Genomic DNA, 14,922 nt, shown 5'->3' on the forward strand with positions numbered 1-14,922 from the left:
TAAGTCATCAAGTAATTTGAATATATTAATATAAATCCCATATGCTCTTTTCCCCCCAGAAATACTCCAGATGATTCCTCAAATAACCTTTCATTCAGTAAGTTCCCCGTTGTAAATTTCCAGTTGGGTAATTTTCTTTATGTTTGATGGGTGCGCACAACGAAGAAAAGGCGGGGCGGGGAAATCTTTCTGAAATTCTTTAAATATATCCATTAGAGGGCGACATTGCCTTTAATATTACATTTACCCAATAAAGTTTTAAATTGCATAAAATTTACTTTTGTATTTTTGACAAGTTGGACCTCATTGCCTACTTTAACTTCTAATCTCACGTCTGTAAAGTGTGACTGCGTTCTCCTTTGTTAATTTGATCTCTGCTGATTTGTGTCTTTGATATTACAGTACTTCCATCTTTGACTCTGTTCCCAATTCTAACCATCGGGCGGCGATGTTGCATAAATAAAGACCCGTGGAAAGGCAAAATTAGGCGAAATTGCCAAATAAAAAGCAGTTTCGCCGGGGGTAAAGGCCATTAATTTCAGAAGGAAAGAGACAAACCAGACATTTCTAGTTCATATCCAACTCACAGCCCAAGGTCAGAACTGTGTAAAATGCAACACAAAGGAGCCATTCAGGAGTGGGGGAGGCTGACTTGAGAAGAGCGAACGCACAATCCCCGCTTTGAGTCTGCGGTTCCCGTGGAGGGGGCACAGGTCCGTTCGCGCACGTGCGTGTGAGTAGCCACAGGGCAGCGGCGGGACGTGCCTGGACCGGGCATGGGAGTGCTGAACTTACAGAGCTCTGGCGGACCGCTTGGGGACACCCGCCCCGCGGTAAGTTGGCACTGGCGCTGCCTGGAGGTCAGCCACTCATTGTACCCCGGCGGAACTGGGTCCCGCGGGGGCATACGGCTCGCCCACCAGCACGCGTTAGGAGGCGAACACCTGCATCCAGCTAGGTGTTCCGAGCGGAACCCAGGGCTAGGGACCGCTCTGCCACCTTCTTCTCATTCTTCCTGTAAGAACACTCTCTACCTCGGACAAAAAGGATCCACCTGACAGCAAGTGGTATCGTCACACAGCGGTAACAGAAAACTCATGGATACTCTCGAGAATCTGACAAAAGTTGGGGCCTCCTCCCCATAGTAGCACTCAGAAAAGGGCAGGTGAAACTACAAATGGGCGGAGGCACTCACAGGCTTTCTGGGGCCCGTCCATTGATCAGATCCCAGGTTAAGAAATTCTGTCCTGATTGGAGCCTAGACAGCCGCGCAAAGAAGCCAGACGGACTTGGGAAGAGAGGCAGGGACGTCCCTCCTCCCTCCAAACACAGCCAGCGTTTCATTTCGGATTGCGGGAGGGGCCTGGCCGAAGGTGGAGGAGAGGTGGAGCGCCTGGCTGGGGCCCTCCCCATTCTCCTGGCCCCCACCCCGGAACGCCTGGCTGAGAAGGGTTCCAAAGCAAGCAGCGAACGCCCAAAGCCTGGGCTGCGGGAAGGTGGCAGCGCTCTGTAGCTTTTCCTTTGCATTTTTCTTTAAATCGTGAGCTCCGGAGCTATGGTTTCGACCGCTGCTTTCCCGTCTCCACCTCCACCTCCCAGTTCGCTGGCTCGCCCTTCCCCCTCCCCCTCCCCCCCCCCCCCACCCCCACCCCCCCCCCCACCCCCCCCCCCCACCCCCACCCCCCCCCCCCACCCCCCACCCCCCCCCCCCCACCCCCACCCCCCACCCCCCATCCCCACCTCCATCTCCACCCCCATCCCAGCCGCGTGCCCGGCCCTCCGCCTCCAGCCCCGCCTCCGCCGCCGCGGGGTTTCACCCAAGGCAAAGTGAAATCTGCATAGTGACCGCCCCCTCGAAGATCATTGGTGCATCCCCGCCCATCGCGGCCGGTGATTGGTGAGCTGCCCGAGGTTATTTGCATGTCGGACGCAGCCTGGTACCCAGCTGTGCCGCCGGCCGGCGCCGCGCAGAAGTTTGCCGAGCGCTTTCTCGCCGGCTGGTCCCGGACTCGCGCTGAGCCCTGCGCCCTTCGCCGCCGCCCTGTTCTCCCGGGAGTCCTTCTCTGTGGAGGACTGACGCTCCGCTTGTGGGAATTAGAGGTAGACAAGGGGGAGTGCCGAGGGGGAGCGGCGAGGATCTTTCCAGTGACAGCTTCGAGTCGGGACGCCAGGAGCGTGGGGCTCCGGCTGGCCACGGATCTCGCCCGCCTTCCCGCGGCCTCCGGGCGGGCAATGCGGCCGCCGAGCCCCGCGGCACAGAGAGGAAAGAGGGTGGCTCGGAGAGCCTAGAGCTTGTTTCTGCCCACTTGGGGAAGAGGGCATGGAGTTGTGAGCGCCCCTCGCTCGCTCGGCGACGCCGCCCGCGGCAGGCTCCCCATGGCCGGGACGTACAGCTCGACTCTGAAGACGCTGGAGGACTTGACCTTGGACTCCGGGTATGGGGCCGGGGACTCGTGCCGCTCGCTCAGCCTCTCGTCCTCCAAGTCCAACTCGCAGGCGCTCAACTCTTCGGCGCAGCAGCACCGCGGGGCGGCCTGGTGGTGCTACTCCGGCTCCATGAACAGCCGCCACAACAGCTGGGACACGGTGAACACGGTGCTGCCCGAGGACCCCGAAGTGGCCGACCTCTTCTCGCGCTGCCCGCGGCTCCCGGAGCTGGAGGAGTTCCCCTGGACCGAGGGAGACGTGGCCCGGGTGCTCCGCAAAGGTGCGGGCGGTCGGCGGCTGCCCCAGTTCTCCGCCGAGGCGGTGAGGCGCCTGGCCGGGCTGCTCCGTAGGGCTCTGATCCGCGTGGCCCGCGAGGCGCAGCGCCTGAGCGTGCTGCACGCCAAGTGCACCCGCTTTGAGGTGCAGAGCGCCGTGCGCCTGGTGCACAGCTGGGCTCTGGCGGAGAGCTGCGCGCTGGCAGCCGTCAAGGCGCTGTCCCTGTACAGCATGAGCGCCGGAGACGGGCTGCGCCGGGGCAAGTCCGCGCGCTGCGGCCTCACCTTCTCAGTGGGCCGCTTTTTCCGCTGGATGGTGGACACCCGAATCTCCGTACGCATCCATGAGTACGCGGCCATCTCGCTCACCGCCTGTATGGAGAACCTGGTGGAGGAGATCCGAGCCAGGGTGATGGCCAGCCAGAGCCCTGATGGCGGAGGGGCCGGAGGCGGGGAGGTGTCTGCTGAGGCCCTGGAGATGGTCATCAACAACGACGCCGAGCTCTGGGGCGTCTTGCAGCCCTATGAGCATCTCATCTGCGGCAAGAACGCCAATGGTAAGCGCGCGGGCCTCGGACTGGCAGACTGGGTAGGCAAGAAATCCCGCCCTGGGCTACTGGGGGAGTGAATTTCCTGAGACAAAGCTGGTGGCTGTGCCAGTACTTTGGGAGAAAGCGTTGGGTCTGAGGATAGGGTTCATTAAATGTCACTTGTCAGAGATTGTTCTAAGGGTAACTGACTTTTGGAGGGCAAACTCGTGAATGATCTACATCCTGTGCTGCGTGGCATTGTTACTATCTGCGGGCCGTTCATTGATTGGATGAGATTGAATCTCTTGACCAAGCCATTCCTGAACCTCTGTTGAAGTGAAACTTACTGCCCCGTGGCTCTTTGCCGTGCTTAACTAGATCTCTAGTTGCTGTCTTTTCCCAACAGCTGGGCAGATTGACTGATTCTGCCCCCTAGTTTTCCCCAGCTCAATAGCAGCAGCCAAAGGGTCCCAGCTTAAAGACCTGAGCCTTGGATAAGTGAGATGAGGGGAGGGGAGTGGGAAGCCCGAGATCTGGCGCTGCGCCTTGTGCTTTGCTGGGCTGAAGGATGCTGTCAGGCGCTAGAGGGGTAGTGGCGCGCTCTTAACTATATGTGCCCAGGAATGATGAAACCTGGGGACCCCCGATTCCCCTTCCCGGAAGGGTACAGGTTGTCTCCTGGGACCTGATTTTCCAAGCTGTCACCAACCAAGTGAGCCATTGCTTAAAACCTTGCATTGTATTAAATGTTCTTTCCTGAAAAGAGTGATGGCCCATCGGGGGAAGAGATCCAGGGATAGGTAACGGCTTGGGGTCAAGTCTGGGAAAGGAACCATTGGGTGGTTGCACTTCTCTGAAGATGGCATGGATTTAGTGCAAAGGATGGAAGCAAAGCACTTGACTTTTTCCCTGACAATGTTAGGGGGTGTGACATTGCATTCAACTCCAAACTACCTACAATACTTCAGTTTCAGGAATCAGCACCATAAACTGTTCAGAATGGTATTATGGTTAAACAGTCTTACAATCTGATTGGAAGGCCACTTGGGGGGCAGCTTTCACTGGCAAATAAGCAGGCAGTGGTAGAGGTCAGGTGGGGACTGGAAAGGGATAAAAGAAGTCAAAACGTGGTTTAACATAATCATAATAGCTGAAATGTAAAATAACACTTAATGTGTCATCATTGTTCTTAGCACTTTAACTCAAGTACTCCTAGTAAGCCTATTAGGTAGGTACTTACTGTTTAGTATTATGCCCATTTTACAGATAAGGAAACCAAGGTTCCCAGAAGTTATATAATCTGCCCAACATTACATAGATGTTAAATGGCAAAACTGGAATTTGAATCCGGTTTGAATACAGGTAGGCCCCTTTAAGGTTTTAGCCGCTGGTGGAGAAGCAGCAGCTTTGTTTTTCTGGGGGTTTGTTGTTGTTGTTGTTGTTGTTTGTTTTTCCTACTGAACTGTAGCTCTCAGATCTTATGCTGTTTTTGATTGGTCCAGTTTTCAAGGAGAACAGTTGACATGTTAGGACCATTTTGAAGATACTCTGTACCAAGCATGGGTTACTTTGACATTATTGGTTTTGTTCTTAAATTCTGACACTGCCAAAGGAGATGCCAGGAATTGAAGAGCATCTGCTTCTTAATTTTCTTCCTCTTAGGTCAGAGCTAAGGTCAGTCCCGAATCTCAGTTGATGATGTCACAGCTGCTTGTTGTGCCTCACCCTCCAGGTTTGTGGCATCAACGCTGGGAACAGCAGCTCCAGGGCAGGAAGTGGAGGGCCAGGGGATTTCCATCCAGTGGTCATAACTGAGGGAAAGAGTTCAGTACTTTTGGCTAAGCGGAGGCCCAAACTGAACTCAAAGAAGTAAAGGCTCGTAGAAAAGACTGAAGACCTAACCCTATAAGCCAAACAAGAATAAGGGTGGAACCGTAGATGCAAAACAAAACAAAAAACATATCTTTCATGCAGAACAGGTGCATTGAGAAGCTTCTCCCAGCTTTTCTAACTGCAAATTGAAGCAAGGAAGACCAACCATCTCCCTGCCCAGGACACCCTGAAGATGCGAAGTGGCCTGAAGCTGCTAGAAAACAGATTCCTTCTGCTAAAGGGCTTCCAATAAAAGAACTATTCCTTATCTAGGGTCAGCATTCCTTGGGATTTCCTTTATAAGTTGGTCTTTTGACCACCGCCTCCACCCACCCCCCGCCTTTTGTTTTTTTAAGATAGAAACAGGGTTTCGCTATGTTGCCCAGGCTGGTTTCAAACTCCTGGGCTCAAGCAGTCCTCCTGCCTCGGCCTCTCAAAATGTTGGGATTACAGGCGCGAGCCACCCCACCCAGCCACGACCCCATGTTTTAACCTTCTCCTTGCCCCCTCCCCTTTCCAAACAATCCTCCTTAATCCTTGGTAGTCAAGACAGCAGGATTCTCTGTGGCAGACAACAAAGCTCCCTGGATGCTCAGAGCCAAAGTGTCTCCCTCTGTACATTCTCAGGTCTCCAGGGAACTCTCTTGCAGGCGAGGTGACCATTCACTTCCACTTAGCAACTGGATGCTCATTTTTTATACATGAAAACCGGGGGGTGGCCACATTAAACAATAACCAGGCTGATTTATTAAGTCCCTTTAGACAAAGTAAAATGAATGTTTAGTAAAGGGGCAATGAATTACTTATGCCTGAAAGCTGGTTCAGAGGGAAGCATAAACTGCTTAGGAACAAAATGGAGTGGTCCAAACCTTTGTTATATTAAAATTACCCCAAGGCCAGCAAGGTTACAGTTTACACAGCTGAAGACCAACTGGGGAATGACTGCGTATGGGAGGGAGAGTGCTGGTTAGAATTCTTGTCCTGCTGGTCTTCCCTTTAAATTATATATTTATTGTTGTTATGCCTGCTAATTATACAGCATGGGCACATGCATTTGACTCAGCTATATAGGGCTTTTAAACTTAATGTCTTCCAACCAAGAATTTAAGGGCCCTAATCCATCTATTCCTGTCCATTACTCAGAATGCAGGACAAATATGGTTTTGCTCAGCACAAGATGGGTAATAAAAGTTCTGCAGTGTTTATAAAACATGATCCCAGCTCTGTAGAGCAGCAGGAGTTATATATTGTTGTTCATTTGGTATTGATGTCCCCAATCCCATGGCAATGCCATTAAATGATGATATCTTCATGACTTCCTTACGGGAGGTAGAGAAACCAATTTAATAGAGTAGTATTTATGAACAGGGAGTTTGCAGAAAATAGAAACTTTTTGCGTCCACGTGTCTCCCTCCCTACTCTCCTCTCTCTGCTCTCTCCCTCCCCTCCCCCATCACTCCCCATATGTGAGTTTGATGCTGAGCATCACTACTAGGTTTCTTCTTGGTCATTTTTCTAAGCGTTTGTGAGTGTGGCGTTTTAGAAAATCCTCCTCAATTTCTAGATTCTTGATTAAGTGATAGGATATTGGTGAGAATATCCTTGCTCCAAAGAATTACCCAGGGTGTACAAAAGGATTGCTCTCGCCTAGTGGTAACATGCACAAGATTCACCACGAGGGTTTGAAGCCTACCTTTGCCATTTTTAAAATTTTATTTTGTTATTTGTTTATTTATTTTGAGACAGGGTCTTGCTGTGTCGCCCAGGCTGGAGTGCAGTGGTACAATCATAGTTCACTGCAACCGTGAACTCCTGGGTTCTAAGGGATCCTCCTGCCTCAGCCTCCCAAGTAGCTGGGACTCTAGGCACATGCCACCACACCCAGCTAATTTTTTAAATTTTATTTTTGTAGAGACGGGGTCTTGCTATGTTGCCCAGGCTGGCCTTAAACTCCTGGGCTCAAGCGATTCTCCAGCTTCAGCCTCGCAGAGTGCTGGGATTACAGGCATGACCCATCAGGACTGGCCATACATACCTTTGCCATTCACATGAGTGGCCTGGCGCAATTTTCTTAACCATTCTAACCTTCAATTTTGTCATCTGCATAATGGGAACTAGTAAGAGCATCTAGCTTATATGGTTGGTATGAGAATTAAATGAGACAATAGATTTAAAGATCTTAGCACATAGTAAATGTTCAATAAATAGTAAATTCATTCAACAATTATTGAGCACTGACCCTGTACCCACCACTGTTAAAAGTGCTGTGGACTAAGTGATGAGCAAGAAGAAAAACCGTCCTCTCATGAAGTTTATAATCCAGTGGAGGAAATGAGAAAACGTGAATAAGTAAGGATTTTCTCTTGGTAGTGAATGTTGTTTAAAATATTTTTTTTTTTAAAGGGCAGGGTAATGGGATGGTGTGACGGGGCTAATTTAAATGACAGTCAAGGAATGCTTCTCTGAAGGTTTATTAGTAATCGCCAGTAACATCAATACTGCTAAGGACCTTTAGGCCAAAAATAGTGACTGAGGACTTTTCTGAATGATTCAGTTATTCACCAGCTGAGAGAAGTCTCAACATCTCACTTAGCGCTGATAAAGAAAAGGGCTGCGTGTAGAGCAGGGATAAAACCTCTTTGGGTTGTAGGATTTATTTAGCGATGAGATTTAGGATGAATTGCTACGGAGAGAATCAGCTGAAGCAGCAAGAGTTGATTGGGCTTCTTAGGTGTTGTTTAATCACTTTCCACACCTGCGTAGTCTGAAGGATGAAGGCAGCTTCCCATCTCTTTAACCATTTTCTTAAAGCCAAGAGAGTTGGTAAAACTGAAACAGAGCAAGCTTTGGAAACGAAATTTTTTTTTTCTTGCATGCCTGAGAAGGGCAACCCTGGCCTTAAGTAGTAAGAGGAACAAGGTAGAGTTGTTCCACTTGCTCCTTCTGAAAGCGCTACCTGACTCCCCGAACTGGAAGAGTCACCCCTTTGTGATGTTTCCTTAGCACCCAGGGCATATTCTTAAATCATTTCCTGCTTATGTGTGTCTCTCCCATCCAACTGTGGACTCGTAGGCATTGTTGTCTTCCCTGTACCTCTCACAGTGTCTACAATACGTGCTCTATAAATGCTAGGCAAAGGATAGATCCTACCATACAGGTTTAAAGTTTGTACTTGAATTCCTTTGACACATCAGAAGAACCGTCCCCCATTTCTACCAAGGCAGAAAATTTCCAAGTTGTTCTTAATGCACAGAGTCAGCATTTTGGGGCTACCTTCAACCTTTGGGTACTCTGATTTCTAGCAGGGTTCCCAAGTCTGGCTTTGATGTGCAAGATGTGAGCTGGGGGAGTTTTCAGGTTAGGAGAATGTCTTCAGTGTATGATACCCAAAGAGGAAGGGCTTCACAACAGACGTCTAGTAGAGCAGGCTTCAGATAAGTCAACAGGATTGAGTTGAAAGCTTCTTTAAGAATGGAAATACCGGCCCGGCGTGGTGGCTCATGCCTGTAATCCCAGCACTTTGGGAGGCCGAGGCTGGCGGATCACGAGGTCAGGAGATCAAGACCACAGTGAAACCCCGTCTCTACTAAAAATACAAAAAATTAGCCGGGCGTGGTGGCGACGCCTGTAGTCCCAGCTACTCGGGAGGCTGAGGCAGGAGAATGGTGTGAACTCGGGAGGCGGAGCTTGCAGTGAGCAGAGATCCGGCCACTGCACTCCAGCCTGGGCGACAAAGCGAGACTCCGTCTCTAAAAATAAAAATAAAAATAAAAAAATAAGAATGGAAATACCAATCGCCCCCTTGCCAACAGAGCTGCCCCAGAGGACACTTTATGTTGATGACTGTTGCTCGGAAGAGTTTACATCTGTGTCCCACTCCGTCTGCCTCCGGTCTGAGGATTGAACCAAGGTAATCAATTGCCAAGACATTCCTGGGTTGGCATCCCAAGAATGGGAAGTTCTGAAACAAACCAGAGACACTTTGTTGCACATCCTCAGCTTTGTCCTTATCCCACCTCACCACCAGTATTCATCCTTTGTCCGACAGGACAGTGGGTAGATGCTTCGCCTCTATTTCTACTCTTCTGCAGCTGTAGTAGTAGGTCTGACTTTTCTGCAACACCTCACGCTTATTCTCGTCTGTGAGCTTTCTAGGTCCCCATAAGAATCCTGTGAATATGTGTCCTTTCACTGAGAGGTCTCTGTGAGTCCAGAATTCACAGCTCAATAATAACTAAGCTCAATAATGACTAAGTCCCATTTTGCTCAAGCCCCAAGTCTGTGCTTTTCCTATAAAGAATTACAGAATCCAAGGTAGCAAATACAGGTCAGTACTTGGCTCCCTTCAAATGGCAGCTGGGTCAAACTCGTAGCAAGAACAACACTTGTTATAGGTCTTGTTTGTTAATGGCCTGTGGTGTCCAGACACTTTACATTTGTTAGGCCAGTGAGTGTTCGTGACCACAGTGAAAGAGCAGGCACTGACACCCAGGGGTGTATCTTCCTCCAAAGGATGCTGTTACTCTGTTTAAATGCTGCTTGCTGGCTCTCCCCACCCTAAAGGTGCCATTGATTTTACAGAGCCGTTATTGCTGCTCCTGGGGGTGGAAGAAGGGGGCACACAGAGCTCTGCTGCCCAGGGAGAGCCTTTATAAGTGTCACCTGCTGGTGACCAATAAGCTCAGCTGAATAGAGAAGCTGCAGAGTCCACTGCGATGCTCTTCTAAAGGAGGGGTGAGTCAGCTCAGCAAAGGTGAATACATGAAGGAGGGAAGGCACCAAGAGGGATTTGAGTCTAAGTCACTGGTCTCGGGGAGCTTGGTGCACCTGTCCCGGAGTTGGCAGAAGAGCCTTTACGAAGCGGGCTTTGATTTCCTCCGAGTCCCCCATGGTGTCCAGCTGCTGACTCCATCTCAGTGTTTAAAGCACAGCGAGAGAATGAGTCAGCGATGTAGCAAAGTGCTGAAGGGCCCAGGCTTTGGTGTCTGAATTGAGTCCCAAATTGATTTGCCTCTTACTGACCTAGGCCTTCAAGCAAGTCACACTAAGTTTCTATTTCCTCTACCGTAAAATGAGAGGCTTATACACATGCGGTTGTGCCTTGTGCATACTCAGTGCCCTAGGATGTGAGAGATGCAGCCAGGCTTGCTGGTGAGAGCCAGCACGGGGTGGAGCTGCCTGGCTGTAATTCCTCATAACCTCACTTGGGAGCTGTGTGACCCTGGGCAACTTGTTTCACTTCCGTGCCTTAGTTTCTTCCTGGATCACAGGGCACTATTGACATTTTGGACTGAATCATGTTTTGTCATGGGGCTCTCTTGGGCATTGTAGGATGCTTCATAGCCACCACCAGTTGAGGCCATCAAAAATGTCTCCAGACTTTTCCAGATGTTCCCTGGGGAGCAAATTCACCCTTGCTGTGAAACACCACTCTATAAGATAGGACTGAAAATAGTACCCAACTCATAGGATGGTTGTGAGGATTTCATAGTAGTCTCTGTGAGGAACTTTGTGTTATGCCTGACACATAAAATATTCTAATTGTTTTTAACAAACTTGTGTTGGATGCAGTAATTGTGTTCATTTTTGCCAAAGTCTCTAGTGCAAGGAGGGTCATGACCCAGATCTCAGGGAGATGGGTATTACTCACAAGGCTTTCCTTGGTGGCTAACAGTTTGTTTGTGGAGGTAGGAGGAAGTTATGGAATCTGGAAAAAGCACCCTTGCACCTTGCTCAGTTGCAGCTCAATGGTCCCCAACAACAAGTGGTCTGGCAGTGGGCAAAGAGATCAGATCTCTCCCTCTGAGCTCAGGCCCACCTCTGCCAGAATGACAGCGACAGTGCACATTCAAAGCTCCAGGCCCCCAGAGAGAAATTCTGCTGTGGATATTGGACCCTGCTTGTGGCAGCCGCCAAATCCTCAGCCACAGATCATAGCAGGTGTTTTCTGTTTTGCTAGCCTGTCATGTAAACACACTTTGTGGTCTTCTTGCTTGTTTTAAAAAAGGCTTAAGTGGTTTTGCAGCTTTGGTTGTATACTTGGAGCTGCATGCAGGATTGGGAGGAGCGACATAAGGAACACAGCCCAAGTACTCCCGAGGAATGCCACGCCAGCATTATTAATCAGCTGCTCACTGAGTGCCAGCTACATCCGAGGCAATGGAGACAGATTAGCAGGGGACAAGAATCTTGCCTGTTCAGAGTTTAGAAGCGTTCAGAATCTAGTAGGGAAAGCAAAGCATATGTACAGATAGTTACAAAGAAGTTTGTAATCACTGCCTTCAAACAAAGAGGGGAGCAATGGCAATAGACTCCACTGTCTCGTCTACACTGCTGGTTCCCCATCGTGGGTGCTTTTCAGGAGCTGTTTCATGTAATCCTCCCAGCCCCTCTGGAAGGTAGATATAACTTCCGTCCCATAGCTGGGGACCTTAAAGGTTCTGGTGATTAGAAAGCTTAAAGGGAAGAGATGACTCCTGGCTGGCTGTGTGGAAGGAAGTCAGGGTTTCTTTGTGGAGGATGTGGCAGGTGTGCCAGTGATTTGGGCAGGTAGAGCTGCAACTGCGGAGGCGGAAAGGGATGCAGAGCCCCCAGAGGCTTCCAGGCAGAGGGAACAGTGTGAGCAAAGACCTGGAAGCCAACGCGTATGTGTTGGAGAACAGCAAGTTCTCCTGTTTGGGTGGAAGGTTCAGATACATGACAAGCAGGAACAGTGGAGATAACACAGGAAAAAGGAAAGCTTTCCCACATCTTTTATCCAGATGTTAAGAAGCCTGCCAGAGTACAGGACGAGAGTTTTCCAAAACTTATTTTCATAATTCAGAAATTGAGTGTGTCTTCTCCCTAGCTCATCTTAACCATGGCCTCAGACCTCCAATTACTCCTCTTGGTGATTGAAAGCTTGACCTCAAAAATGCACCCGTCTGCTGTCCTAGCAGTAAAAGCATTAAAAGAAGACCTTAACCGAGCAAACTTGGGTTGAGAGAGGATGAAGAACAAGGCTTTTATCAACCCTTCTTTTCTTGTTGAATTTGGCTCTGACTTTGCATTTCTTCCATGGCCCTGAACGTAGCATTTCAGTCCAAAGCAATCCCAGTACAGAATGAAGGTCAAGACTGGCAAATGTGTTAAATGAGGCCATTGGATTGACTCTTGCCAAAGCAGGATTCTTAATTGTGGAAGGAGAGAGCAGCATAAAACAGGGTGAGAGAAGATGGTCCCAGAACTTTTTTTTGTTTTTTGGTTTTAAGTCTGACTGATATTTACAATATTCAACTTCCAGTTTAGGGTTTATTATTTTGGACAATGAAAGCTCAATTCTCAGAGATGCTGACATTTTAATTCTTAGTTAATGTGTTTCCAGAGCATTGATAATAAAGATTTCAAGCATATTAAGTGCTTAATATTGTGGAACCACCTTATAGCTAATTGTCATCTGAATTGGAGTCCCTAAGGTGCAGCTGAATTCTGCTGACAATAATAAAATGTGATAGGTCATCAATGGCTTAGCTAATAACTCAGGTGTTGGTCTTTTTCGTGACTCCAGTGTCATGAAGGGAAGGAATTTTCTTGTCACTTGACAAAGAGAAACGTCATGAACATATTGCAAAAATACATACACAGTCATTTGTAGTGACTTGAGGCCCATAGTTCTCTTTCTTTACTTTTTTTTTTTTTTTTTTTTTTTGACACGAAGTCTCACTGTCAGCCAGGTTGGAGTGCAGTGGTGTGATCTCAGCTCACTGCAGCCTCCACCTCCCAGGTTCAAGCAATTCTCCTGCCTCAGCCTCTCAATTAGCTGAGATTATAGGCAGGTGCCACCACACCTGGCTAATTTTCAAATTTTCAGTAGAGACAGCGTTTTACTATGTTGGCCAGGCTGGTCTCGAACTCCTGACCTCAAGTGATCTGCCCGACTTGGCCTCCCAAAGTGCTGGGATTACAGGTGTGGCCACTGTGCCTGGCCCATGGTTTGCTTTCTAAAAGTAAGCTGAGGAGAGTCAGGCCCATGATGGAAAAATTAAATAGGAAAACTAAACTTGGAAGTCTGGACCTATAAGGTTAGAGTTGACAAGACATTAAACTGGACCTCAAAGAGTTTGAAATGGGCCTCTCAGTGCATGAAAACCCTCCCTACAGTTGAAGCCAAGCTTTTATTGAAACTTTTACAACTTTTTTTAGTCTGTACCTTTAAAAATATGAAAATTAGTATTTGCTATGAGGAGAGCTATTAATAAACACAAGCCTGAGGCTCACATACCAAGCGGGTGTACATGCACAAGCATCCGGAACAATCCAGTACAGAGATGTGAGGATTTGGATCCAGAAAATCCTGGGGTAGAGCTTGCCCTGTCTGTGACCTGGCGTGAATCCTTCCATCTCTTGGATCTGTTTCCTTATCTGTGGTGTGGAGAGGTGGGACTCGATTCCCCAAGGGCCTTTCTGTCTCCGATAATGTTTCTAGATCCCACATGGACACTGTGCAGTCATTTTCCTAAGGTCGAGCCCTAGAATTAGTATCCTTGGGAAAGAAACAGCCCAGGATGGTGCTGGACGAGCTCTCCGAAGACCTGGCTTGGTAATAGGGCTGGACACTGTCTTTTTAATATTAAGATTAACTGCGATTACTGTACTTGGGGGTTTTCCTGTGCCCCTTTCCCCAGAAAAATGAGTGCTACATGCTTTTGACCGACCTCATGCTTCAGTGCTTGACAGCTGCGTCCAGGCCCTGGCAGGCCGGCACTGTGGTGAGATCCAGCTCCGAGGTGACTTCATACAGCCTGTGCTTGAAGCCCGCCTACCCAGACTTGGGTATTTATAGCAGGGGAGCAGCTAGAAAAAAAAAAAATTAAATATGCTACACCCTTCTTTATACGATGTGGGACAGAGACAGGCATTGTGAGGAATTTCGAAGGCAGAGCTGTATAATCCAGCAGGATATTTTTAAATGCTGTTTGTTGCCGTTGGCAGGGCCGGTGTTTCAAAGAGGAGGGAAAATGAGAGTAACTGAGGATGACAGGCTGCCAGGAATGCTGAAGGCCGAGACATGGAGCTCCATGCTCCGAGGTACACAGGCTCTGAACCCTGATCTACTTCACAGTCACATAGCTTGAACGGGGCTTGGGCAGGTCAGTATGAGAGGCTAGGGAAATGGGGTGGCTTGCCTGTCTCTCTTCCCCAACCAGCCCATCCACCCTTCAGATCCCAAGTTGAAAATCGATGAAACCTTCTGGACAGGAAGAATATACGGCAAAAAAAAAAAAGAGTTGCTTTTGTGAAAGCCAGGGACCTGGTTTTTTCTTCTTCAACCCATCGCGGCAGCCGAGTAATTAAAGTCATACATGGGGACACAATTTGGAAGCAAGTTGCTTGCAGCTGTTCTTCTGGACTTAATCAGCTTGAGTACCAGCTGGGCAGGCCAGGACTATGCTGGGACCCAATTCAGTAGCAGGTAAGAAGGCCTCAGGGGTAGGGCTGCCTCTGAGAAGGCATCGCAACATCCCCCACCTGTCCAATGGGTGCTTGTAAAGTATCCTAACTAGTGTTTTCTACCACCACAAACACTGCTCTTTGAGGAGACAAATGATGATGGTGGGGGTGGGGAGTCTGAGGACTGGGTAGGGGAGAGGCCGGAAGTTCTGTTTGGGGTACATCCGTTTGTTCATCCAATACATATTTATTGAGGACTGTGTACTGAGCACTGTTCCAGGAGCTGGTGATGCAACAAATAAATAAAAGGGGCCTGAAGGAGGGCAGGGTGCAGTCCCTGTGGATAAGGAGGCAGAGCGAGGGGAATCACATGAGGCCAGCCTGGCTGG

At 49.1% G+C, this 14,922-nt stretch overlaps 1 protein-coding gene and 1 pseudogene across 1 annotated transcript in view; both read left to right on the plus strand.

Moving 5' to 3' along the window:
• The first annotated feature begins 2,285 nt into the window (after positions 1–2,285).
• The window catches only part of ABTB2 (ankyrin repeat and BTB domain containing 2), a 211,537-nt gene continuing 198,900 nt past the window's right edge, over positions 2,286–14,922 (plus strand). The window contains exon 1 of the mRNA XM_050758767.1: positions 2,286–3,259. Within this exon, the coding sequence (XP_050614724.1) occupies positions 2,377–3,259 (883 nt within the window). The 5' untranslated portion in view covers positions 2,286–2,376. The remainder of the gene's footprint in view (positions 3,260–14,922) is intronic.
• LOC126935712 (cobalamin trafficking protein CblD-like) overlaps positions 13,648–14,922 on the plus strand; it is a 233,615-nt pseudogene continuing 232,340 nt past the window's right edge.

This window comes from Macaca thibetana, chromosome 14, assembly GCF_024542745.1.
Source record: "Macaca thibetana thibetana isolate TM-01 chromosome 14, ASM2454274v1, whole genome shotgun sequence".
NCBI classification, from domain to species: Eukaryota; Metazoa; Chordata; class Mammalia; order Primates; family Cercopithecidae; genus Macaca; species Macaca thibetana.